This window comes from Marmota monax, unplaced genomic scaffold (genome assembly GCF_021218885.2).
Source record: "Marmota monax isolate L192 unplaced genomic scaffold, Marmota_monax_Labrador192_F-V1.1 WCK01_AAM20220418_F8-fsc00126, whole genome shotgun sequence".
Classification (NCBI taxonomy): domain Eukaryota; kingdom Metazoa; phylum Chordata; class Mammalia; order Rodentia; family Sciuridae; genus Marmota; species Marmota monax.
The window spans coordinates 4329942-4354773 of NW_026695245.1; the positions used below are offsets into that span (position 1 = coordinate 4329942).

The 24832-nt window shown below is 48.3% G+C and overlaps 1 protein-coding gene and 1 long non-coding RNA gene across 3 annotated transcripts in view; one reads left to right on the forward strand and one right to left on the reverse strand.

Moving 5' to 3' along the window:
* Cables1 (Cdk5 and Abl enzyme substrate 1) overlaps positions 1 to 24679 on the reverse strand; it is a 114389-nt gene extending 89710 nt beyond the window's left edge. Inside the window, exon 1 of one of the 2 annotated variants that reach the window (XM_046433769.2) lies at positions 23360 to 24679. In XM_046433769.2, coding sequence (XP_046289725.1) covers positions 23360 to 24189 — 830 coding nt within the window. In that variant the 5' untranslated portion in view covers positions 24190 to 24679. The remainder of the gene's footprint in view (positions 1 to 23359) is intronic. The other variant, XM_046433761.2, reaches the window with a different exon arrangement.
* LOC124085802 (uncharacterized) overlaps positions 21502 to 24832 on the forward strand; it is a 38416-nt gene continuing 35085 nt past the window's right edge. Inside the window, exon 1 of the long non-coding RNA XR_006849579.2 lies at positions 21502 to 21658. This is a non-coding gene — a long non-coding RNA (uncharacterized LOC124085802). The remainder of the gene's footprint in view (positions 21659 to 24832) is intronic.

A 24832-nucleotide genomic window follows, 5' to 3' on the forward strand; every position in this document is an offset into this window, starting at 1 on the left:
CATGATGTGCACGTGTCCATAGCAGAATCACTCAAGATAGCCAAAAGGTACAAAAAGAAAAAGCATCCATTGATGGGTGAACCGATATGCAAAAGCTAGTCCATACCTAACAGTGGAAAAACGGAAGGAACTTCTGGCACATGCCAGCACACGGATGAACCCTAAAAGCATTAGGCTAAGTGAAATAAGGGGAGTTATTTAGAGGGTATGGAGTTTCAGTTTTGTAAGAGCAAAAGAGTTCTGGAGATTGGTTGTGTAACAATGGGAATATACTCAATGCTACTTAATTGTACATTTAAAAAATGGTTAAAAGATGGCAAAAATTGATATAGTTTACCTTAATAAAAATTTTTTAATTATCCATCAAAAAAAAAAAAAGGGCTTTAGTATGTTGTTGCTTTGCACTCTGCTCAGTTTGGTAGATGCAGGGAACAATTTCTGGAACACAGAAACATCTCCTTTCCTCGTCTCATACCTTTCTTTCAAAAGAGACCTGGTCTTGAGCTAAACAACACAGAAAAAGAATCTCAATCTCGCTCGTGCAAGTGGCCACATCAGCTCAGATGTCAAAAAAGTATTCTTTAATAGGCTACAGCACCCACATGGGTGCCTCTGCACTGCCCTGTCCAGACAGTGGGGCCCCTGGGAGGAAACGGTCAAGGTCAGGTGTGTACTGGCTGCAGGCTCCTATGATGAAGGACAGTGACATGCATGGACCTGAGAAGGGACTACCCCAAAATACCCGCTTGCACAGGATGGCACGCTGGGTGGGCTAGAGTTGGCCCAACCCTAATTTGCAAAGTGAAATTAGTCACCGATGACTTGAGGGAAAAGATTTTTTAGATACTTCAGGGGAAAGTGGTGCTTCAGACTACTTAAGTTCCTAAGACAATTCTACCGCCTTAACAAAGGAGGGTGAGAAAGTCCGCCACACTGGACAAAGAGCCCCTGAGGTAGATAGCAAGGCACAGTGGGTAAGACCTCAACCCCAGAATCAATGGAATAAACTTAGTCCTGGGATTTTAGATGAGCTCAAGAAACAGTATGTGCCTCGGTTTTCCCATCTGCAGAATGGGATAACAAGACCTCTTCTGAAGGACACAGATTACATATGTTAATATTTTCAAGCACTTGTTTTTAAATCTGGTTAAAGAAAACAAGAACCAACAAGATAAGTGTGCATGTAGTAAAAGGGAGCTGGGATACATCATGCTCCCCGATGCAACTTCCACTGAAGGGACCCCTGGTTTCAGTAACCATAACTTGCTTCCTTTGTTAAATGACTGCATAGTCTAGTGGCTTGTGTCACTATAAGTCATGCTTGCTAGCCTAGAAAGGCACTCCATGGTGCACCCAGCCTGTAAAACTCCCTCTCCATACTCCCCAGACGCTACCTGTGCTTGCTTCTCCCTCCTCAGACCCTCTCCCATGTCCTCTCTCCCTGCCTCCTCTATTCAACTTCTCAATACAGGAGACCCTCTGAGGTTCGGTTCTCATCTCTCTGTACCTCTTCCTGGGTGAGTTCATCTTTACTTTGTTTTTCAATATTGCCTACACACTGATGGCACCTAAGCCCGACACTGTCACCTCCTTACTTCAAAGTCCCAAGCTCCTGTATATCTAAGTGGCTTCCCTGAGAAATCTTCTCAGGCAGCTCTAACTTCACGGGCCAAACTCAGCCCTTCCCTCAAGCTGTCCCATCTCGGTGATCTCCAAGAAGCCGGTTACAAGCCTAGCTTACGAGTCGCCTTTGACTCCCCTCCCCAACACATCCAGGTTCCATGCATCGCCAAACACTGTCCCATTTCTGAAATAGACTATGAATCCTCCACTGCCTGCCCACCCCAGCCTGACCACTATCACCTCTCTGGCTTCAAGCAGCTGTGTGTCCACTGCACCAAGAACATGCAAATGCCCCTCCCCCAGGGTATGGACTGCCCTGCCTACCTCTCCCCACTACCCTTCCCAGCCCCATCACAGTTTTCCTTTCTGCCCAAACTTTGTTATTTCTTGCCAAGTCGCCTTGGAACATGCCCTTATGACCTCTGCCTGGACCTCTTTCCAACCCACTCCTCTTGGCTGGCGATCCCCCCCTCCAGCAGCCTAAGACCCCTCTCCAAGAGGTCTTCCCTGCCACCACCAATGGCAGCAGCCCCCCACCCACCCCACTTCTGTCTTTCACAGTGCACATCCTTTTCTTCTAGGTCGCTTAACACAACTTATATTCATACATGTATTTATTTATTTGTTTGTTTCCTGCCCAGGACTGTGAGTTCCTGCAGGGTGAGAATCAAGGATATCTTGTTCCACCCTCCATGCCCCCCATAAAAACTCAACAAAGGCCTCCTAAAAGAAAGATCTGAAAGCGAATGCCAGGTATGTCTCCATTTAACTGTCTAAATTTGTAGAAGGACATTTGGACCTTAAGCAGCTAGATGTCTAAGTTGTCCGAGTCCTGCTTACAAAGACTGTAAGGCACCCATAACAATCAGTGAAAATTAGCTATCTATTACAAAAACCGTCTTATGTTTTCTAGATACTTAAGCACTGTGGTATGGGCTAAGTGTGCATGAGGCCCTGGCATTCAATCCCCAGCAAACAGCCCCCCAAAAGTGGTCCTTTGTTGCCCTAAGTCAAAAAGAATATAATTCCAAAAATGTGTATAAAGCATGATAACATTTAAAAAAATAGGTGTAGATATACATAGGGGCATAATGCGTTAGTTTTTAGATTCCATGACAGCAGTAGAAATACTGGACAAATGAATGGCTGGATGAGATAGAGCCCACACCAGGAGTTAAATGCACCAAAAGTTAGCAAAAGGTGATGGGATTAGGGAGATATAGACTTACTGTGTTTTTAACTGACTCTCTTTTTTTTTTTTTTCTTTTGTAGGCACCTGGCCAACTGACCCTCATTTTTAACATAACTGTAACTTAGATACAGTGGCTCAGGAGGCTGAGGCAGGAGGATCACAAGTTCAAAGCCTGCCTCAGCAGCTTAGCGAGGCGCTAAGTAACTCAGTGAGACCTTGTCTCTAAATAAAATACAAAAAAGGGATGGGGATCAGTGGTTAATCACCCCTGAGTTCAATCCCTGGTACCCCCCCCAGAAAAAATTTATGTGAAACAGGCAAGACATGATGATAAAGTGAGAGTTACCATTATTGTTTCGTTTTGTTTTATATTTTCAAAGTGAGATTTTTATCAGTCTGGAAGTCAGCAATAACCTTCTGTTATTGTTTTTTCTGAGACAGGGTCTCATTATGTTGCCCAAACTCCTAGCATCAAGGGATCCTCCTGCCTTCTCTCAAGTAGTTGGGACTACAGGCACAGGCCAGCACATCTGGTCACAGATCAGATTTTATTTAGAAGCTTTCACCGACAAGGGAATCCCAGAATAAAGACCAGGCTGGACACAGGGTCCCCTACACCAAGCACATCTGGGAACGGTTTGGAGACAATGACTGTGAGCACCCCACACCTGACTCTTAGAACTTCAGACATTGAATGTGCTCAAGGTGCCTCCAGGAAGGGGCTACTGGAGCCACTGGCAGGCCATCAACAGGCGTGTTGGGCCATCACATGGTCACACATGGCAGCCACACACTGCTTGGTCCCGGATATGTGGTGGAGGATCTTACAAAAGACAGCTTAGCCTTTTCCATTTCTGAATTTGAGAATCTTGTAAACCATCACTTACCAAAACAGCTATTTGAAAAAAATCAAAATATCCTTTTGAAAGTCCTTACTTGGGCTAGTTTTAACTGATTTAAGAATTTCAAAGAAGCTGTAGATAAGAGTTACCTTAAGATTCCACAGAGAGGTAGAAAAGTCCTGATAGCCTGTGTCGCTTCCAATGTCTTAAAAAAAAAGAAAGAAAGAAAAAGAAAAAAACAATCCCAGGGGGAGGGGGAGGGGGAACCTTTATCACTCATTTTACCTTTAAATATTTATCTTTAGTAAAAATTAAAGATTCTCGGCTTGGGAGGCTGGGGCAGGAGGATCACAAATTCAAAGTCAGCCTCAGCAACTTAGCGAGGTACTGAGGAATTCAACAAGACCCTGTCTCCAGATTAAAACACACATACACATACACACACACACACACACACAAAAAAAAAAAAAAAAAAAAACACACAGGATGTGGATCAGTGGTTAAGCATCCCTGGGCTCAATCCATAGTACCAAAAAGAAAAAAAAAAAAAAAAAAGATTCTTTTAAGACAAGTAGAAAAAGCCTGTGCAAAAGGGTAGACTAATTTTAATCCTGCTAGGAGCAACAACCTTTGTCTAGGCGTGTGTGTTAATTATTTATTTTTCAACTTAAACAGATGCCTTTCATAAGCTCTCATGGTCGGGATCAGCTGACTGGAGTCTATTTAGCAGCAAATCTTGCCCTGGGCAGAATGAAAAGATGAAGAAAGAATCAGCTGCTCACTGATAAAAGGTATACAGGAGAAAAAACTATCTAGGGTACAAGGTCTACTTCAACCACGTCACAAAACATCTGCTTATAGGAAAGGTCCCCTCTTCTCTCAAGGAAATGGGAGTTTTCTAAAGATAGCACTTCAGCAAGCCTGTACTATTACTGCAAGCAGGTGAGGCAAAGAAAAATTTACTATTAGGGAACAGGGCAAATATGAATTTAGGTCTACAATTTTGTGGAAAGAAATAACAAAGCTTCCCCCTGGGTCCCTGGGACTGAAGGTTCAGAGACCCTGATTGTAAGACATTTCCTAAGTGGCTCTCAGTGTCTAAGGCCTGCTTATCTCTAACGGAGGCATCTCCCATTCAACTGAGAGCAGGGCCAATAGAGGGACGGAGACAGGCCCAAAGTGGGGCTCTCAGAAGGGAAATAAATAAATGTCCCAAATTACTAATGCATCATTATTATACAGATGTGGAAAACAACTGCGTGTTTTGTAATCACCTCCTGTTGGTGACACGAAAGGCATTCTACCAAGTGGCTGGACTGGTTGCCCGAGAGATGTCTATTTGGGTCCAGGGCAGGCTGCAACCTGAAGACCCTGCAGGGGACATGGCTTCCTCCTCCCCATCCCTGTGGGGCACACAACTGCTTTTTTTAACTAAACAGATGCTGGTTGGCAGAAGGAAGGAAAGGAAAACTGGAAGATTTAAATATACTTTAGTGGCTGTAAAGATGGGGGTTTGGAGTGCTGGGGAAATTCACTCCTTCCCTGACTAGTTATGCTCTGCCTTGTGACATCTCCTGTCCTCATTCTCTTTTACTTTAAATTTTCATAGGGACTATTATTAAACTCAGCAGGTACCCACTAATATTTGCTCATCTGATTAGCAGTCCACTCACCAAAAAAAAAAAAATGACACAAGGTTAATCTGCTGACTGCTGATGGTCAAACTGGAAAATAAAGCTCGAAGACAGATTTTCCAGGCCTGAGCTATGTAACCCAAACAGATCAAAAGGACTAGAAAATTACAAAATCCCTTCTTGGCTCTGGGCTGTGCCATTACGGCCATACTATACCATTTCCCTCCTTTATTTAGAGCCATTGTTAATAGACTCAATGTGCATTTCCCGAGTACCTATCACACCAAATGACCATCTGGGCCAAAGTGCAGAGGGTCTACAGGGTGCCAGGCCCAGACCTCAGCACCAAGTCTGAATTAATTCAGTTAAGTCACACATTGTCCCTAGGGTTGGGTTCATCATTATCTTTGTTTTACAAATAAGTAAACCAAGGATCAGAAAGGTTTTACTTTACTTCTAAAATCGCCCAAAGCCCCACAGGTAAGGAACAGCAAAGCCAGGATTCCAACCTAGAGGAGTCTGGCTCCAGAATTTAAGCTCTTAATCATAACTCGAATGCTGCTTCTTGTCTAATGCAATCACAGATAGGTCACTTTAGGTGCTATTCAAAGATGATGACAGAATTTAACTTTCTATCATTGAAGTCACTTGTCCCATCATGAAGCTCAGCTGCCCACACAGCATCATGAAAGGGAAAAGGAACTCAGGGCTGGGAGATTCGATTCCACTTTCTGCTGTGACCAGGAGCCTCATGTATCCTCATCCATAAAGGGAAGAGGACAAAGCCAGCCCTTCTCACCTCAAGGGAACTGCAAGGAATAAATGTGATGGGACAAAGCAGGCCTTTGTAGAGGAGAGAATGGATTCCTTCCAGACGCCCCCATCTAGGGAAGCCCCTAGCATACAGCAAGCATCTTAAGCAGTGTCTGAAGAAAGTGCACTGGATCCTCATTTGTGGATTCTGTATCTGCAAATTTGCCCACTTGCAAAATTTATTTGTAACCCATAATAACATCCATCCCACTTTCATGGTCATGTGCAGGCATGCACATGTGCAGTGGTAAAAAGATGGGAGTCACCTGGCTGAAGTGATCAAGGAGACACTCGACCATTGTTTCAGCTTCTACTGTAAACACGCGTCCACTTCATGGCACTATGTACCACACCTTTTCTTTCTTTTTTTGTTGGTAATTTCACTATAAAATGGTCCAAAGCATAATGTTTCAGTGCCATCCAAGCGTCCCTAAGCACAAGGAGGCTGCCATGAATTTTAGGGACAAAATTAGTGTGAGGAAAGCTTCCTACAGGCATAAGTTACAGTGCTGCTGTTTGTGAGTCAACTAAGAACCAACAGTGTTTATTAAAGTATCTTTAGCCAGGTGCGGTGGTGCTTGCCTGTAATCCCAGCGGCCTGGGAGGCTGAGTCAGGAGAATCATGAGTTCAAAGCCAGCCTCAGCTAAAGCAAGGCGCTAAGCAACTCAGTGAGACCCTGTCTCTAAGTAAAATACAAAATAGGGCTGGGGATGTGACTCAGTGGTTGAGTGCCCCTGAGTTCAATCCCTGGTACCAAATAATAATAATAATGATGATGTATCTTTAAACAGAAACACATAAAGAACAAGATTATGTACAGATTGATTATGAAGATGCTGTGACCACAGGCTTGCAGGAACCTGACCCTGCACTTCCCCTAGGATTGGTGGCCCAGTGTTCCCTAGGTCAGTGTCTACAACTTTATAAATGAACCACTCTAAGTAATGAGAACTGATGATGTTAAACTCTGTTACAGAAGTCATCCCCTTAGGAGAGGCAGCTAACATAGGAGAACAAGAGTCCAGAACCTGACATCCAGAATCCTGGCTCTGACGAGGAGGTAAAAGTACTGAAACCCACAGTCTTAGTGGCCTCTAATCGCTGGGTCTCCTGTCCACATTCAGGAAGCCACTGGCCAGTATCTGCCCAGAGCACAGTGTCAGCAGCTCTCAAACTTTTGTTCCAATGTACACGAGCTTCCTTCTTCACTCATGCGTCGGCCCCTGTGAGCAATACCAAGGTGTGTCTGCAGGCTGGAGGGGTCTCCGTAGGCTCCTCTCTGTTCTAGTGGCTCACTCCACCCCACCATCCTCCAACCACATCCTCACAACCAATATTCCTCTTTTTTAGGCTGAGTGTCAGAAAGAGTTTCTCACTGAAGTCTGACAGCATCCCAAGTTTGCAGCCAGAATAGACTCCACTTTCCCAGCCATCCAGGTGGCCTCTGACAACTTCCAGGGGAAATCTGCCTATTCTCACATGGCCACACCTCTGCGAGAGCATCCCAGGAGCAGGCACGGCCATCAGACCATTCCCAACTTACTGCACGAGGCATTTGAAGGCCAGAGAGAGAGGGGCCTACAGAATAAGGAAATTCTGTTCAGTCCAAACCTAAGACTCAAAAACGAAAAAAGCTCCTGTTTTCAACTCTAGGGGAAAATTCGGTCCACCCCACCAGGGTTCAGGGATCCTGCCACGTGGAGCCCACATGAGGCCCTGCAGCCCCAGACAGAAATGCTCTTGTACTTCTCCTCTGCCCTGAGGTTGAAGGAAAACGGAAATGCAGTGACCAGCTCTGGACATGGCTACACAAGGCTGAACTAACTCCCAGTGCACGCGGGAGATGCCAATGCTAATAAAATGTCACCTCAATTACTTTTGCCAGGGCTATAAAAAGAAACTGGAGACTTCCTCCCTTGGGCATCTTCTGTTAATTGCCATTTATAAAAGTTCTCTTTTCTGGGTCTGTAATACACATTCTTTTCCCTTTGGAAAAAAAAAAAAAAGAAAAAGAAAGAAAAACTTCTAAAACACCAATCGGCACTCCAAATGGCAACGTGACTTGTTGTCCAACTCACACTCTCAGATCAGCTCGGGAGACTGTCTGAAATGCAGGCATCTGGTACTAATTTGTGACAATCTAAAAATCAATGCTGAACTCCCATGTAAATATTTCTTTTTATGCCAGATTTCACCAGCCTTCACGTATCTTATTCATTTCCTTATATTTCAGTCTTGACTTTTATTTTCCTGGCTCCAAAAGAACTAAAATTACGCAGAATGAACGTCGCACCTCTTTACTAAGCTCTGCAGGCTAAATTCTTTCCAGCTCTGTGAAATAACTGTTTGCAGGAAGACTGGATTGAAATATATCATTCCCACTGCTCCCAGTCTGCCTGGCCTCAATTATTCACTTGCGTCTGTAGCAGACAGGGTCCATTTTAAAAATCTGGTTTCACCATCCCATGTACACACAGCAGCTTCCCACCGACGCAGAGCCTTAGTCAAACACAGGCTGGGTTGTAAATGACAAGAACATCAGCATATATTCCTAGACAGTGCAAGTGACAAAGAGCACAGGTGTCAGGAAACACCACCCAGATTCTAGAGCAGAACCTATTTTGCTCAGGAAAGCCACCAAATTTTAGACAAAATGTTACCAGTGTCAAAAGGTGACAGAACCCAGAGGCATGATCTTTAGTTAGACAGGATCCCAATCCTGCTGGCTCCCCAGGACTTGGGGAGAAAAGTACACACTCTCAAGTTTAAGTCCCTCATTTACATGGTGATATCAGCTCCTGCAAAATCTGTAAAACACCAGAAGAGTATCTGAGATATGATAATCACATCAGATACTGAGAATTAAGTTTCAGGTACTATAATAAGTGCTTTACTGAGATCATCAGACTTGCTTTTTGCAGTCACACTATGAGGTGTCCAATTATTAAATATCATCTCCCCCTTCATAGAGGACAGCTGAAGCTCAGGGAGCTCAGGGAACTTACTAAAGCCACCCAACCAGGAAAGGGCAGAGCTGAGCTGTGCAGCAATTTCCATATTGCTCCATAGCTCATAAAGCGAGTATTTAATAAACACACCATTATTAAGGAAAAAGCCAATAAAACAAGAGAAATATGCAATTGCTGCCCGTGATGCAGAGTCCACACCAACCTGACTCTGAACCACAGATCAAGAACACCTCTCCCGCACGCTGGAAACTGGTTTAGTTACCACAGGCAACCACTGTGCGCTTGACCAAAGATATCTTTTTTTTTTTCCTCTTGGAGAACAGATCCTCCCTCATATTTGAGAGGGTTCAGACTTCAGCACCTGGCAATTAGTTGAAAATCTGTACAGGCTGACTTAGGAATTGTTCAGGAAATCTAATGACCCAGCACAAGGATTTTTTTTTTTTCTCTGTAATACACAGAAATTGTATGTCATTATGATTAGATACATGAAATCCGATTCTTTAAAAAAAAAAAAAAAAACTGTTACATTCAACATTTATTTTGAAAGGTATTACTAAGAACTTTTAAGCCAAATAAGTTAGAAATGAGTATAGGATGTGGGGTGACCTCTAAGCATAAACACCATTCTTAACTTTGGGAGAAATAGGAAACTCTCCATATGCACATCATCAAAGAGTTATTTATAGGGGCTGGGGAATGAAGCTCAAAGCCCTGAGTTTCAATCCCCAGCACAGAAAGAAGAAAAAGATACTTCTAATCTGTAGATAAAGCCCTTCTGTTAGGAGAGCAAGACATAAGATTGGGGGGGGGGGCTGTGGCAATTAAAAGAAAAAGGGTCATCCTAGGCTGTACAATTTTTTCCTCTAGGTAGCATTTTTAAAAACTCATAACCCTGGATCATATCACATCCTCTTCTCTCTGCCACACCATCCAGTTTACACACCAGAAACCCCGGGGTCTCCCGATGCCCTCTTCCGTCCCTGTTGATGCTCAATCCGTCTCCAAACCCATTCCATTGCCCTGTGACTGCTGACTCTGCTCAGATCTTCCATCACCACCACTGTGGTCCCAGTGACCACTAAAATGGCCTCTCTCTGGCCTCCTCATACTTGCTGCTCCTCCCATCCGCCGCAGTCCTAGCCCCGGTCTCCTTCACCTGCTGCTCCTCCTGACTACCTACCCAGTCCTCATCAACTCTGCCTGTTTGTCCTCAGACCTCAGCTCAGCAGTCACCTCCCGAAGCAAGCCTTCCTCGACCCACCAACATGGCACATATCACAGGCCAACAGAGTCAAGGCTGCCCCCACCTGTAACATAAACCATGTCTGCAGCCTTCTATCTGCAGTATGATTACTCAAGAGTCTCTCTCCATTTGGATCTAAGCTTCACGATGGCAGGGACCAGTCAACTCCTCTACGACCAATGTCACCACCAACACACCCCTGGAGCGCATCAAGCCCTCATGATCTCTGCCCTGGCCCAGACTACTGTTCTCCCCCAAAGCAGAAGGCTCCCAAATATGTCTCCCCAAATCCACGCCTGTCCTCCATCAATCCAGTCTCCACACAGCCATCCGTGGGATTTTAAACCACTAGCCAGAGCACACTGCTACCCAGGGTAGCACTGTGCAGGGGGTTCTTCTAATAAAAAGAGAACTCTCGCAGTGTGTGTCAGCTCCCCCACATTCACTGCGCCCCAACCCCACTCTTCTTTTTCTTCCTAAACAGATCCAGCATGTTCACATCTGAGGGCCCTGGAACATACGGTTCCCAGTGCCTGAAACCTGTGTTTCATCTTTCGATGGCTTTAACTGCTTCTTCATCTTCCTCAGAAAGGCCTTTCCCGGCCACTGGATGCACCAGATGTTCTCAGACCCCAGTGATTCCCTCCCCACCACTCTCCAGAATGTATTTGACTTGTCGTTTTCTGATTGCCTTTTTACAGCCCATCTCCCAGACTAGACATGAAGATCCATGATAACAAGGGCCCCATCTCTCTGATGCACCCCCGGATCCTCAGGGCTGGGTAGAAGGCGCTGAACAAATCTGTTTCACTGTTTAAAACAAAACTGCTAAGACCTTAAAATAGAAGTCAATGTAAGATGCTCTAAGACACAGATGAGGGAACAGAGAAACACCAGACAGGAGGGGGCTGCCAGGGACAGCTAAGGTGCAAGAACTCAGAGCCGAGTCTAGAAGTTCACCACATATACAGCGTGGCCCAGGGAAGACAGAAAAGGAGCCAGTTATGTACAGCCTCCATCCTGCCACCTGGGCTCTCGGCGGGGCCTGGCTTAGGAGGTCACTTCCACTGATTTATGCTAGAATGTCGTGAAGTAAAATTAAAGTATATCTCCTAATAAAAGCACCAGGTACTGTTTCCATTTTTCAGAAGGTACAGTGAAGCTTGAGGAACTCAGGTGCTTTGTCTAGCTGCCTGTGTCCATCACCGTGAATGGGCATCAGACACACCCTGAGAGCTGGATGAAACAGATGGCTAGGACTACCTCCAGGGGTTTCTGATGCTGTAGATCCATGGTAGGGTCTGGGAATTGCATTGCTAACAAGTTCCCGGATACTGCTGGACCAGAGAGCGCGTTCTGAGAACTACTGGTCTATAGCCATATCAAAGAATTAAAACCAGATGTGTCCAATATAAACCTTTGGGGTTCCCCTCCCCCGCAAAATTCTATGGTGCCTCAGCCACCTACAGATCCCCATTCCCCCAATTCAGGCTTGGCACTGGGACTTGCTGTAGTCTGGATCAAGTGTCCCCCAAAGGCCCCTGTGTTCAAGGCTTGGCACTACTCGGGGGTGGTGGAACCTTTAAGAGGGTGGTCATGAGGGATGCCCTCAGAGGAGACTGTGGGACCCCAGCCTCTCCTCCTTTTGCTTCCGGACAATGATGTAGCAGTTCACCTGCTCCCACCCTGAGGTGCTGCCCCATCACTGGCCCAAAAACAATGGGGCCAACTATGGTTTCCTTCCACCATGGCACCTGCCTCCAGCTTCTAACAACCCAGCTCTGGTCACACCTGTCCCTGCTCAAAAGTCTACATGCTCTTTCTGAAATGAAACTCGCTCTTCTTAACAGAGTATCCAGCACGTTTAAACATCAAGCACCCACGGCCAAGTCATAGCCAATCTGTAGGCCCACCTCAAAAGTCATCTCTAAGTCTGCCACAGGCTCCCACCTCAGGAATGCCCCTCTCAGCTCCTACCCTGCCCTTTCAGTCTCCTCTTTGGAGCAGGCACCGGGCTCCATCATGTCTGGATGACCAAGCCACCCCAGCTGGCACACAGATGCGTGTGCAGAGTAGATACTGAAATCGCTGCTGACCCAAAGCCAAAGCAGCTATATCTGGGAGCCCTGGACAAAGACCTAGCTCTGTTTAACCAGGGGAGCAAAGGCAGAAGGTGAGGGCCACGTGCAGAAGAACCCGAGCACAGGGAGGGAAGATAGAGGGGAAAGGTGAGATGCCGTTTGCGTAGCATTCAACACTGATTCCCTGTGTCGAGGTCATTACCCATGGGACCCCCAAGGAGCCCTCACTCCCAAGGGGGTTATCCTGCAGTGGGGGCTGGGCAGATTCACACAGACCACAGAATGAGGGTTGTGGCTTCTGCAAAAAGGGGTGAGCAAAGGTGAGCCTCCTGGAATTATCTAGGAAGTTTTGCATTGCTCTCACAGGTGCCCCACTGGGGGTGACAGGGACACTCCTGGCAGGACAGCCTCTTCTATGTGCCTGTGTAGGCAAGACCAGCTATTACTCTTCACCTCATCCTTCCTCTGCTGTAAAGCTACAGTGACGGGCGTGAGAATTCATCCAGCCTTGCTTGATTTTGGTGATGGAAACTGTCAGAGCCACAGGCTCCTTCAGGGCTCGGATTTTACTATTTATGAAACTAAAACAACACACTCAGGGTTCCAGAACATCAGCTCCCCATGATCTCGGAAGACCTCACCCAACTTCTCAATTGCTTCCTGAGAGAAGGTGCAGGGTGTGGTCTGGTACCTTCCATGGCAAATGGAAATACCAGCTCCGACTTTACTGCTCAGTCACTATGAGGCGGACCTCACTAGGTGCTGAATGCTTTTTTATTTTAACACTTTGACACCCCAAAGGGCAGCAATTCTTATCCCCACTCTACAGAGAAGGACAACAAGGTTCAGAGAGGTCCAGTAAGTTGTCCAGAAGGTGCTACTCAGGGTCAGAGCCTCTGTGCTCCAAAGCCAGTCTTTCCCCTTCCACAGCAGGAGGGGCAGAAAAGGAGCAAGAGTCCACCCCCTAGGGAAGGAACTGACACCAAACTATAATCCAGACAGCTGCCGTCCTTAGGAAAATTTTCCACCACTCACCTCAGCCCAGGGTCCTGCTGGCCTAGCCCAGAGGTTATCACGTGAAAATCAGCATCCTGGCTTGATGAGAAGGTGCTGATCTGCCCAGGCACAGTATTTCTTTGTACTTTAACATACTGACCTTGACTGACTCTGGCCAATAGGTCTGACATGAACAATGGCCTAAGAATTTTGTTCTTTTAACTGATTTATAAATGAAGATTTGGGGCAGGAAGGAGAAGAAATTTTCAAAGCACCAACAGGAACCTTTGGTTTTCTTAAAAGATATGACTATGGTAGAGTTTTTGTTTTTAAACTCTCAACTTAAAATCTGAAGATGTAGATTTAAAAACTCCAGCTGGATACCAGTTAGGTGTCCCAGCAGCTTGGGAGGCTAAAACAGGAGAACAGGAAGATAGCTAGTTCAGGGACAGCTTCAGAAACTTAGTGAGACCCTAAGCAACTCAGTGAGACCCTGTCTCTAAATAAAATACAAAAGGGCTGGGGATGTGGCTCAGTGGTTAAGCACCACGGGAGTTCAATCCCCTGTACCCAAACAAAACAAAAATACCCTCCAGCTCCAGCCAGACCTGTTGCTCAGGAGGCTGAAGCAGGAGAATCACAGGTTCAAGGCCAGCCTTAGCAATTTATCGAAGCCTTTAGCAATGCAATTTAATGAGACACTGTCTCAAAAAATAAAGAGGGCTGGAGATATGGCTCAGTGGTTAATTCCTCCTGGGTTCAATCCCCAGTACCAAAAAAAAACAAAACCTCCAGCTCTTCCACACATAGCAACTTTCTAATTGATGATATTCTACCACCTTTTTAAAATGCCTTAATGAAAAAATAAATGAGAGCACTTTGTAAAAGTTTTAAAGCACCAGGATTACCAATTGTGAATTTTGTGATGGATAATTTTGTTTTAGATTTTGGTTTTTGCTTCCTCCCTCCTGCAGTACTGGGAATTGAATCCAGAGCCTTATACACGCTAGACAAACACTGAGCCACATCCCCAGCCCTTTTAATTTTGAGACAGGGTCTCACTAAATTGCTTCTGGCCTCACTAAGTTGCTGAGATCTGAGACTGGCCTTGAACTTGTGGTCCTCCTGCCTCACCTCCCTAGCTGCTGGGATTACAGGGTGCATCACCACAAGGGCCTCATGACACTGTGACAGATAAATTGAATCTCACAATTACTTTAGACATTTGCAATCTCATCTACCCTCTTCACTATTCACCCTCCAAAAGCAAACTTTAATTCAACTCAATAATGCTTCCTGGAGAACTAATTTTCAACTTTGGATCAATCATCAGCCCCATTAACATGCCAATTTTTGTCTTTCAGCAAAAAACTCTATTTAGACTTTGCCTGTCTTCCATTCCTTTTAATCCCTGCCTTCCTGAAACTATCAAAAAAAGACATTTTCCTCCATAAATAATTGGGTCAATGAGGAAAGTGCTTTAAAATAAAAATCAATGCGCTTAGCACACAGAAATCTTTGGCATTCTCAAACATTTTATTAGTCTCTTGTTGAACGGTATTTTAATCTATTTATCACAAAATGTACCTTAGATTTAAGTACACAGTATTCTATAAATCAGGGACAAGACTGGGTTTTTTCACATACTCCCAAATTTATTGCAATATTCCAAGTCCTCAAACACTAACAATTGCATGTTCTATTTTACAAGCTTTTGTCTTTGTGACTAAATGTGCAGCAATAAACCCCAAACCACATTAATGATAACCTCGTTAAATATAAACTGGTGTGCAATTATCCAAACTACTAACAAACAAAGAGGGAGGGGGAAAAAAAACAGGAAACATTGATTGATTATATGTTCCTGAAGGCTCTTAAAAACCAAACAAAAATAAAAACACAGCATTACAGTTTGTTTAAACAACAACAACAAAAAAAACACCCTAAATGATTTTATGATCCTTAACATGTAATGCTAAGGCAGTCTGTTTCAGCTCTAGCATCTGCACCAAAGTTTGGGTTTTAAATTGGATGAGAGTTGAAACCTGATCGATGAGGGCAGGGCGTTTTGTTGAGGGGTTGGAAAAATGGGTGGCCGGTGACCCTGGGGGAAAGTCACATCTTTTTGCTAACTAGCAGATTCTTTTAAAATTGGTGTTCCACATGCTTCCTTTTGATAGTGACATTTGCACAGCCCCAGAGGGCAGAATGGAACAAAAAGACGGGGATGGCACAGCCCCTGGTGCACATGCTAATAAGCCAGCTCTCTAGAACCAGGATAAAAAGCCTGCTGGCCAATTCCCATGGTGTAAACACTCCCACTCTGAGACCGCAAGATACCAAGCAGCTCAGAGGCCTTACCTCTATCAAGTCCAGCTGAAGCATGCTACTGCCTGCAGCTGAAACCCAGAGGCAGGCGGGACTCACCTCACCCCAGGGACAGGGACACAGTCAAGTTGGCCGGCTCAGGTCAGTTGTGAAACTGAGGAAAAGGGTGGTAGGTAGACTGTTTCACCCAATAAAGCCCCAGGGGGAGTGGGGCTTGTAGGAATAAGAGGTCTTGCCTGGTGTCTTGCAATCAGATTTCCCTACTGACACAACTGGGTTTTGTTTGGGTGTCATGGTCGCTCTGCAGAGGGAGGCAGGTGGTCCATTTTGGTGAAGCCAGCCCCCAGCCCCTGAGCCGGGAGGAGGAATTGGTATAGTGCAGGGGCTGGACAAGGTCAGCCAGGACAGCGTGCAGGGCTTGGTGAAGCGTCATCAAAAGGGGGAGCATTCTGTGGGAAGGTGCGAGGGACCCTCCTCAGGGAGAAGCCCACACACCAAGCAGGGATGGTATTCTCTAGAAAGCCAACACAGGACAGCGAGGGTGCAAAGGATCAGGGGACAGTACATCTGGGAAGAGAAGTGGTGTCACTGGCAAACTAGGCACTGGGCCAAAGCTGCCTTGAATGAAATACAAGGATTTTAAGACTGACAAGATCAGATGTGGGTCTCAGCAAGTTCTTTCTGGGGAGGGAGGGTTGACAGGGGTCAAGCGGCCAGTAAGCTCTTAGAAGGCGACCTCATCCCCCAGGGTACAAGTCCAGGCCAAGACAGTGAGTGTGGGGCCCAGGGCCCTGCACACCTCCTGGGCACTGGGCTAGGGCAGAGGTGGCACCCTTTTTCTGGGACAAGACGGGGAAAAATAGCTTAGAGTTTTGCACGTCATGTGGTCTCAGTTGCAACTATTCAATTTTGTCATCAGAGCACAAAGACTGCCAAAGAGGACACATACACAAGTAGACACTGCAGTTTCCAAGAGAGTGTTATGTATACACAGCCAGAGGGCCACCGTTTGCCAACCCCTGGCCTGGGGAAAAGGGCGAAACTGAGAAGATACAGAGGCCCAGGAGGGTGACAGGGTTATTATTCCCATTTCGTGGATGAGAACCTGGTCAGGATGAGGGGCAGAGCCCACATCACCCTGGGGGAGGCCAGGCTGGTGCTCCCAAGGGTGACCCCAAGCCCTGACAAGCCAGGGCCAGAAGTAAGAGGCAACAAAGGAGACGGGATCCGGCTAAAGAGGGGAAGTACAAGGCGGCACTGGGCAGGATTTCACTACTGTGGCCACAGTGATCCCTGTCCACCCTGGCCCTGCCTCTGGGTCCTCATGCACAAAGATCCTCCCTGAATGACAGAGAGGTAGAAATGTAAATAAGGAAATCAGAGTAGGTGGTGACCTTTGAGGTTATTTAGGTCAACTTCTGCCAGGTTCAGCGGAAGCCAGTTTAACAAGCATTTGTGAGTCTGGCCCGTAGTCCACAGAGCCAAGTGAAGTGGGCAAGACTGCAAATCCTGGAGCCTAGCTGCCAACCCAGTTCCCACATTCAGACTCAGAGACCTTGGGTAAGTTACTTAACCTCTCTGTGCTTTGAAACAGGGGTGCTATATATGAATTCAGTCCCTATAAAGTGCTTAGAATAATGCCTGTCCCATGTTTGTTAAATAAAAATACTGTGGGGCTGGGGATGTGGCTCAAGTGGTAGCGCGCGCTCGCCTGGCATGCGCGGGGCACTGGGTTCGATCCTCAGCACCACATACACATAAAATAAAGATGTTGTGTCCACCGAAAACTAAAAAAAAATTACATCTTAAAAAAAAAAAAAAATACTGTGTCCTAGGCCATTTGTAAGGCCTCCCACAGGGGAGGGTCAGAAGGGTCCCACTCTGTGGGGGCTCAAACACCAAGTTCACCTCTAACCACACACTCATCACTGTGCTAAATGCTTGTTTGCTTACGTCACCCAACACAGTCAGGGACCCGGTTTTATGTCTCTATCTCCTACGACTAGCACAGTGATGCCTCATAATTGATACTCATTATGTTCCATGTTTGTTGAATGAATAAGTGATGCAAGGCATTAAGTCTCATTAGTAGAATTTCCTCTACTACATACCTGACAGATAACAAAGCACCTAATGCCACCCCTAGTCCACTGCATGACCTTAGACTCCTACCTTCTGGGGCTGAAGTCAATGTCTACAAAAGCGCTTTGTGAACTTGAGGCTTTTAGCCACTAAGTTATAGAGATCACTTCCTCCCGGAGGAATGGGGTGTTGACTGGGGAACTGACCACTTTGTCAGGCAAGGTGGCTTCCAGCTTGGATGTCCCTAAGTTCTTGTCCAGCTAGGAGACCTACAGCTGAGGGTTCCCTGCTACTCCAGTTCCCCCTACTCCACTCATTCATTCATTCATTCATTCATTAATGTGCATTCTGAGACCAGTGCTGTGTAACAGACTCACAGCTGCTTGGTGCCTAGAGTTCAATTTCCCACATGTCCCAGGCCCTGCAGTGGGCCACAGGAATGCTAGATCAGGACAAGAAGGCAGACTCATCTGTCCCAATCCTTTATTTCCACCAGGGTTCCTAAGAACCCACCTGGCCCAGAAGGTAGGGTTCCCAAGTCTCTGTCCCACATGAGGTCACCACCTCACCCACCAGTTCTTCCCATTCTGCTCAAAGCCTCCTGTCTGCAGCCCCCATCCACAATGTAACAATCTCCAGGCTCGAGGGAAGCTCCCAGGCCAGCTGTGGGACAGTGTACAGAGCCCTGCAGGCTGCCCCACCCTTCCAGAGAGCAAAAGGTCACCCTTGAACTCGCTGCCCTCACTGGGCACTTGCCAGCTGCCTCCTGAGCTCACCCACATCACAGGCTCTAGGAGGACAAGGACGGGAGTGGGCGGGGACCGGGATGCCTCTGCCAGCAGCTAGGGCCACTAGTGGACGGCCTAACTCCCAGCCAGGCACAAACCAGGCGTAGACTTTGGAAAGTGTCCTGACCAGAGCCGGGCCTGGCCTGAGACTGCGTGCAGCCTGGGCTTCTGTAACTGTGGCTGGGAAAATGGCTCAAAGACAACTTAAGCAATAAGCTAGGGAGATCAAAGTCACATGGCCAGGTGGTGACAAAGTTAAGGAAGAATGACCATCTCCCTTCCCACTCGCTGATTCTCAACTACTGGTCGGTTTGCATTTTTCTTTTTCAGTCAAGACACTGAGGTTACAGTTTACAGCCAGAGCCCAGTTTCCACCCCAAGAGGGGCGGTGCACAAAGGAGAGGCAGAAGCCCTAAGTGGCCAGGGTAAGCAGTCAGGAATGAGCCAGAACTCATCGAGCAGGGCTGAGTGACCTTGAGCAAATGACTTAACACATCTGAGCTCCAGTTTCCTCAGCCTTACAATAGGAACAAAGCAGTACAGAGCCTAGAGCTATCAAAAAGAAGAATGTGCCATTGAAGGGACCCCGCCTCCCCCCCCCATCCTAAATACATTAACATTTGACTAGCCTCTGGAAGCTTTTAGCACCCCCTGCCCACACTCAGTCTATGTTCCACAACAAATGTCAGTGCCACAGGCATCTGGCTTAAAGAGCCCAAGCCATCACCCAGGCTCTCCGGAGGAGAAGGGCTAATTAACCTGCCTGGGATGGAAAGGCTGCCCTGGCCACAGCACTGGGACCCAGGCCAAGGGGCTCCTCTGCACCTTGTTCCCTCCTCCCATGGAGGGCCCAACTCTCCACTTGGCATGATTCAAACTCAGGTGTTCAGAAAAGGTAAAAGACGCTTGCCATTTCTAAGGACTACCCCAGTCACCAAGCCACTCTTCTGGCAGGCACAGAGCTTCCACCTGGGCTGGAGACAGCTGCTGGGCAGCTGTGTGGCCATCAGAAGCTCCAGGAAATGGAGTAATCAGGATTGCTGCCAGCGGCTGCCTGGGTGAAGTTTTTAAAGTAAAAGAAGCCTTAAGACACCTTCTAAGTTTACACTCCCTTTCACCCATTAACACCTTCCTGATGGGTGTCTCACTGCTCCAGCAGAGAGGAAACTCAACAGGGGTGCCTCTGCACACCCCAGTGCAGGCTTCCAGGCCACAGGGGACCCTTCACAAGGCTAGTAGGATCCCCAGGCCACAGTCTAACAGAACAGAGCCTAAGACACAGCAGCAAAACCGGGGAGACCTAAACAAAGAGGCAAAACTTGCCAGGAATCACTAAAGGGGTACAAATTGAAGCCAGATATAAAGACAGGTAGTCAGGGTAGCTAGTTAAATCAGGTCTGATGGAGAAAATTGAGTCTGGATTGGAAACAGCCCCTGGGAGACTGGAAAGATGCTCAAGTCTCCAGAGCCCTTAGGTACTCCCCCTCCCAAAAAGGTTGTAAATGAAGCAACTCCAGAGCAGACAGGGAGCTGCTAACCAATGCCCCTGGGCTGATGCTCCCTTCCTGCCCAGCACTTCACCTAGGCCCTTCCAGCCCACCTGTACCTGCACACCCCCCACCCCCTGCCATGCCATCCACATCCCCCAGTCACTCTGCAGGATGAGAGGAAATAAACAAGGGAGAAGAATGGAGAACAAGGGAAACTTTAGACATATAAAAGCGACGGATTCCACCTTTGGGTCTGTCCCCTTCTTCCACCCTGATTTACTGTCCTTTAATAAAGTTTCTTACTTTCTACTCCAGGCTTGGTGTGCTTCCCTGGTGTTATACTTCAACATTTGAGGAAGCAGGACTCGTCAAGGTAACCAGTAACCTGCGATATCAAATCACACCAAAGTGACTTGCAAGCTGTATCCCGGACATTTACAGTCAGCAGCTCAAACATGATAGGTGGCCTCACTGTATGTAAGGCAGAGTGTCAAGGATTGAGTGCCCGAGGGAAAAGATGTCAGGCTTGGATGTCAAAAACTCAGGTTCCCTATGTCAAAATGCATTCTATTGTAAAATTAATTAATTAAAAAAAAAAAAAAAAAACTCAGGTTCCTATCCTGGCCCAAATGGGGTTCACCCATTATCTTAAGTGCCTCTTAGTAGCTGGGCCAGTCCAAGGTAGTTAATAGGCCTCCCTAAGGCCCACGGTCTCCTCACCTGTGAAAGAACTCACAGGTGGCTGTGAGGGTCAAATGTGATAGATGTCAAGGTTCAGCATACAAAAATGGTGTGATCTTTGCATGCACCTCTCTTCACTGAGCACACACTCTTGCCTAAACTTGGGCATGGAAATCTTCCTCCCTATTGTATTTCAAAGTTTGGAAGTTCAAGCAATTCACCCCGATCAGTTTTAATTCCTTGGGACTGGTTTAAAGATTAAGCAGTGCTTCCCACAATTTAATTTGTAAATGAATCCCCTGGGGTTCCGGTTAAAATGTAGATTTGGGTTGAAGCAGGTGAGGGTGGGGCCGAGGAGTTTGCATTTTTAAGAGTTCCTGGTGAGGCTGAGATCTGGGAGCTCAACTTTGGAGCAGAAAAGTTCTATGGAATTCAGCTAGAAATGAACCCAAGGCAAATCTAATTTCATTGGCAAACGACATCCAGGTAAAGTAGTATACAGAAAGCACACAGGCTGGCTTCTGAAAGGGAGCTCACTGGGAAGGGAGGGAAGGGAAGGGAAGCCCCCAAAACAGGCCCCACCCGTGCCTTATTCAAATAAGTTTGTACTCTAAACCAGGTGAAAGTACACTTCAGAAATCATAAAAGCAGTATACTTCAGACAATGGTCTGAAAAACAGTACATGTCCTAGGATATGCCACATTTGACCCCATTCCTCAGCCAAGCTGGGCTTTCTTAAAAGGCCTCTTCTCAAATTAATTTTCCCTACATCCTCCCTTGCTGGCACATCAAATTTGATACTGTTTCTGTTGACAGTTGTCATTTTAAAAGTGCCTATCAAGTTACCAGATATGGACTATTCAGATATAGTAAGATGAACATGATTGACAGGTAAGGATGCATCTTAATACTAACTCATCTTAATGTGTTGAAGTGCGAGGGATCAAGAAAAACATCCTAAAGGTTCACAGAGATAGGATTAGAGAGAAAATTGTGGATGTTCTTTGGCTCAGAAATAACAACCCAAGATAATCCATATCCCTGCAATTAGCTGCTTAGAGAAAGAGCTAGAGGTAATCCGATCTCCAGCTGTTTGCAGCACAGGGAATACATCTGTCTACCAGGTGACACAGGCCAGCCCTTGCACACTGGCTTAAAATAACACGTATGTTTATTATAATTCCTGTCATGACCCACTGACTGCTGGGCTTGGGCTCAAACTCCAGAATTATGAGCCGGTGTGCGATGTCAAGCAGTAATACAGGGCTGCCCAGAAACTGCTGAGTGTGCACTACTTGCCCAGAAAGGGATTCCCCCTCCCACGCACTCACCCGCTACTGGGGAGATACATGCTCTAACAAGAAATGCCAGAAGCGGACTGTCACCTGTGCCCAGTGTCACTAATTCATCCATGCAATCACAAGGTTGCTTCCCAGACTCCACACCCCTGGCCCTTGAGCCTACAGGCACTTGAACTGCAATATACACATCAGCACCGGCCTGATTTCATCCACCGGCAAGAGTCAACTTTGGATGAGCCGGCTTGTTCTTTGACTTGATTACAAGGAGAAGTTTTCCAACAGGCTACCTTCTTACTTGGGCCAGATCAAAACAGGCGCATTACAGGAGACAGACTCTAATAGAGAATGTTCTTCCAGCTCATCTTGATGCCTTCAGAATCCTGGCAAGGGTCTATCCCTGAAGGGTAAACTGAGGCTCCACTCTGCTAAATCAACCGAACCCAGGTGGAGTCTATGTTGTAACTTACTTCACAGTAGATTGACTTAAGATCAGAGCCTCCCAGGGAATAGGCATAAATCTCGCCAGTTGCTCCCCACTCCCGCTGCTCTCCAAACTCCAAGTCCCACACAAATCTAACAGACGGTCCCTAACAAGCTCCTGCCATTTCCTGGATAAGTAAATATGAAACATTTCGTGGTTTTGCTAGTATGCCTGCAGGTAAAATAAGCTTTTAACTAACTCGAGCAAATTCATCCTGGAATGGGGTACGGGGGCTCAAGGGAATGTAAAGACTTCCCACTTCTTAGGAAAGCAAAAAGAAAACGCCAAGTTTCCCCCTACCACAGCAACACTGAACTCAGAAAGGAACTTTGGAAGATTCTCGCGTGTCTGCTACTAGTTCAGGCTCCCGCGCGCCGCCCAGCCGCGAGCCCCACCCACCGCACCACGCTGTGACCGCCGGCTGCCAGCCCAGCTGGAGGATCGCACCTCCGGGTCTGAACCGGGTTTCAGGAAGTTCAGGATCTCCTAGTGCTGTGAGGTTCGGGAGCCCCTTTTTAATGGGTTCCTGCAACTCCCAACTCCCAGGCCATGACATTAGCAGGGTGCTCCTGCTCTGCAAGTGCCAGGTTCGCAAACACACGTATGACCACACACCCCCTGGACTCTCTTCCTCTTTCGCGTGCCCCAAATGGTTTGGAATTCGGGCCAGAAGCCCTGGATCCAAATGGGCGCGGGAAAGTGGGAGCTACCAGTGCGTGCAGTACAGTCTAGAGACTACCGGGAGGCTGGGCGTGCCGGGGGGTGGACAGCGACGCAGAGCAGGGCGCGTGTAGCGTCCAGGGTACTCACCGAGACCTCTGCAGCTGCTCAAAGGCGCTGGTGCTGCCGCTCTGACCCGACTGCTCCAGGGAGCAGTAGTTTTGTGAGATCTGCCTGGAGAAGGCGATGGGCAGGATTCCCTGAGTGAACGAGTTGAGACGGCCCCGACTGCCGCTCCCACTCCCGGGGGTCCCGGAGCTCAAGAAGGCGGCTGCCGGCACCTGCACGGTGGTAAAGGCATCGTCCTCCTCCAACTCCTCCTGCTCGGCACTCCCGGGCCCATCCAGCAGCTGCAGTTGAGAACAGGAGGCTAGAGGCGCCGACCGGGACGTTTGCAAAAGCTCCCCCGACGTCCGGCCCGCGCCCAGAGGGCTAGCGAGCGCCCGCGACGCTCCGGGGCCGGGCAGGGTCGCGTGGCCGCCCGGAGCCAGGGGCGGCAGCAGCGAAGGCTGCAGTGGGAAGGGGCTAGACCCAGTAGCCAACGCCGCGGCCGCTGTGCCCGGTGCGGCGAGCGCGCTGCAGCCGGCGGCCAGTAGGCTGAGCCGAGTCCTAGCGCCGTAAGCGCTGCCCGCTCCGGGCTTAGCTGCTCGGCTCTCCTCGCCGCCGCCCCACTCCTCCTCCTGCAGCGGCGGCCGTCCGTCCAGCGAGATGTTGGTGAGGAAGGAGAGGGCAGCCTGGCGGCGCCGTGGGTCCACGCGCGGCTTCCGGGGGGGTTCGGGCGGCCGCTGGGCCGGTGAGGCGGCCGCGGGCTGGGGCTGCGGCAGCGGCGGCTGCAACCCGCTGGTGCCCGCGGCGTCGGTGCCAGCGCTGCCGCCGCTGCTGCAAGCGGCTGAGCCGGCGGTGGCGGTCGCCGCCGCCATTGTGTCCGTCTGCGGCGTTAGTTCCGCGATGCCCAGAGAAGCGAGCGGCGCCGAATGCTAAGCTGCGGGCGCGAGCCGCGGCGACCCGGGCTGGGTAGGGCGCGGGGCGCAGGCGGCGTGCGCGGCGGCCCAACCCCCCCGCAGGCGGGCCATGCTCGCCCCTCGGTGCTCGGGCGGGGGGCGCCGCCGACCCACACGCGCGCTTCCCTCACTCGCTGCTGGTGCGGCGGCGGCGGCTGCTGCTGGCTCGTTGGCTGTCCGCCCGTCCGCGGGTCGCCTGGCTGGTCCGGCTCCCCGGCCCTGTGTTCGTATTTATAGGTGCGCGCGCCCCGCGCTCACGCTCCGAAGCAATAACACAGTATCACGTGTGGGGAATGAAACCTGGGAAGAAAACAAAGCCGCAGGCGGCGGCCGCTAAGGGGCCAGAGGAGGAGGAAGAAGAGGAGGAAGGGAGAGCTGGCGCGTGGCGGGGCTGTGCAGGTCGTCCCAGCTACCTGCTGGGAGTGTTGGTGGCTCCCGGGGCGCGCAGAAGCCAGGTGCGGGAGGCGAGCACGTTACCCCAGCACGCTAGCTCTGAGAATTGGGGGTGCAAACAGAACCTGTGAGTCATAGCGTGGGGATGTGCTCCTGGGAGACTTATGGT